General features: G+C 39.8%; 1 protein-coding gene across 1 annotated transcript in view; it reads left to right on the top strand.

The window, feature by feature from the left end:
• LOC119408713 (protocadherin gamma-A4-like) overlaps positions 1-2,551 on the top strand; it is a gene marked incomplete at its 3' end in the record, with an annotated part of 3,180 nt that extends 629 nt beyond the window's left edge. Inside the window, exon 2 of the mRNA XM_037675554.1 lies at positions 1,267-2,551. Within this exon, the coding sequence (XP_037531482.1) occupies positions 1,267-2,551 (1,285 nt within the window). The remainder of the gene's footprint in view (positions 1-1,266) is intronic.

The raw sequence follows: 2,551 nt of genomic DNA, 5'->3' as shown, positions 1-2,551 counted from the left end.
GACACTTTTACCAGAACTCAGACTTTACCTAACTCTGACAAGGTGAGTCTATCTATTTGCATTATGTACGCTTTTCGGATTAACCTTGTTAATTGTACAATTTTAGGAGGGTATGAGGTGTGGGGTGGAGGAGAGTGATGGGGGGGGAACGCATGTTGCTATTCATAAGAAAGTATTCTTGATCAAATTATGCACAATGAATTGATGTTCATTTGGTTGTTTTAATACATGACAGCATTAGTGATCTGCTTTGGATTGAGTAATTATACCTATTTAATCTCGAACTGTTTAATTAGCATATAATTCTACAGATTTGATGTGCCATGTTGGTCGAATAGTTCGTGATAGTCTTTAAACTGTTGCCTGCTCGAATTGCAACTGATTACGTCACTGAACTGCTCTGAAAGACTAAAGGAGCTGTCCCTTGTCCTGAAATGTTATGGTCGTTTTTAATGAAACCCTTGACATTACCTCTTTATAATGGTTTGTTTCCCCTCCAAAAAAAAACAAAAAAACAATGGAAACCTCTGTCAATTATTAGCCTTATAGTTATTTTCTCTCTTATTTTAATTTCCCATTCCATATTTTAGATTTATTTCTTATTATTTTTTTTTTATAATATACAGTTTCTCTTCAATGAGACCAACACCTGGTGTCGCCGGAGACCTCAAATCTTTGCGTGGCTCATCTTTTTTTTTTTTTTGTTCTCAGGCTCCTCCTTTTCATGTGTAGTCACAGTCCGCCCTGGTGCTTTGTGGGGAAACACGACTGGGCACCAGACAGAGCATATATCCACCTCAAACTGATCACGGTTAAAAAGTGTAATTTATTTCTTTGTGTGGCAACGATGGGACGCGCAGGACAAAGAGACACAGTCTGGATACAAACCATCGCTCTGCTTTATTTCTGCGGCTCATCCGCAGCGCAGCTTTCATTCTCCGTTTCCGAGGAGGTTGACAAAGGAACCGTGGTGGCAAACCTCGCTAAGGAATTGCACATCAGTGCGCTGGACCTGGAAAAACGGGATTTACGAATCGTATCTGGGATGTCTAGGAATTATTTTGACGTGGATTTAAAAACTGGTGCTCTGTTTGTTTCGGGCAGGATTGATCGTGAAGAGCTTTGTCCAAATATGCTGAAATGTTCCCTGAAAATAGAAGCCATATTGAACAACCCGATGCATTTGCATCGCATAGAGGTCCTAGTTATTGACATTAATGACAATGCACCATATTTCCGTGAAAAGGAAATAAATCTGAATATTTACGAATCTTCCTTCACCGGTGAGAGGTATTTACTCCCAATGGCAAATGACGCAGACACGGGGAGTAACACGGTGAAAAGCTACAAGCTGAGTCCAAATGAGTGTTTCTCTCTGGACGTGCAGAGCGGGGGACAGCACAGTGAGTCTGCAGAGTTAGTGCTGCAAAAAGCTTTAGACAGAGAGAAACAATCCATTATTCACCTGACGTTAACAGCGTTTGACGGTGGCAAACCTCCCCGATCAGGGACATTAAACATAATTGTACAAGTTATGGATGTAAATGACAATAATCCACAGTTCACACAGTCTCTATATAAAGCTCAGGTCCCTGAAAATGTCCCATTCCAGACCACCATACTGACTGTAAGTGCTACAGATTTGGATGATGGAGCAAATGGTGAAATTATCTATTCATTTATTGAAAGAGGGAACTTTAATCCTGGTTTATTTTTCTCTATTAACTCAGACACGGGGGAAATAACTGTGGTAGGAAAGGTAGACTATGAAGAAAATGCAGCTTTTGATATACGAATACAAGCAAATGATAAAGGCACACCTTCTCGAAGTGTGCACGGTAAACTGTTACTGGAAGTAATTGATGTTAATGACAACATACCAGAAATCCTTGTCACATCTTTGATGACCCCAGTTAAAGAAGATGCTGAGGTTGGAACAGTTGTTGCCCTGGTGACTGTCACTGACAAAGATGGGGGCAATAATGGTGTCGCCAATGCTAAAATTTCTGGGTTGGTTCCTTTTGACCTGAAACTGAATTATAAAAATTACTATTCTTTGACAGTTAATGGACCTCTTAATAGAGAGAAAGTGGCTCAATATAATGTGACAATAATAGCTACAGATGAAGGCACCCCACCTCTGTCGAGTAGCAGTGTTATTTCTGTTCACATTTCTGATGTGAATGATAATGCTCCACTATTCTCAGAGCAAGAAATTAATTTATACGTGGAGGAGAAAAGTGGAGCCGGGACAACAATCGGATTGATAACAGCACAAGATCCTGATACAGCAGAAAATGCAAAAGTCATGTACTCCATTTATGGCAACTTTTCAAAATATATCCCAATATCATCTGTTTTAAACATCAACTCAGAGACAGGAGATATAATCAGTCTGCAGAGTTTTAACTATGAGGAGTTAAAAACATTTCGGTTTAAAGTTCAGGCCACAGACTCTGGTGTTCCTCCACTCAGCAGCAACGTGACTGTAAATGTTTTTATCTTGGATGAGAATGACAACAGTCCAACTATTCTGGCTCCTTATTCTGAG

Source organism: Nematolebias whitei, chromosome 4 (genome assembly GCF_014905685.2).
Source record: "Nematolebias whitei isolate Nwh7 chromosome 4, NemWhi1, whole genome shotgun sequence".
NCBI classification, from domain to species: Eukaryota; Metazoa; Chordata; class Actinopteri; order Cyprinodontiformes; family Rivulidae; genus Nematolebias; species Nematolebias whitei.
Note: the sequence above shows the minus strand (reverse complement) of the source record. Positions and strands in the feature narration are given on the sequence as shown.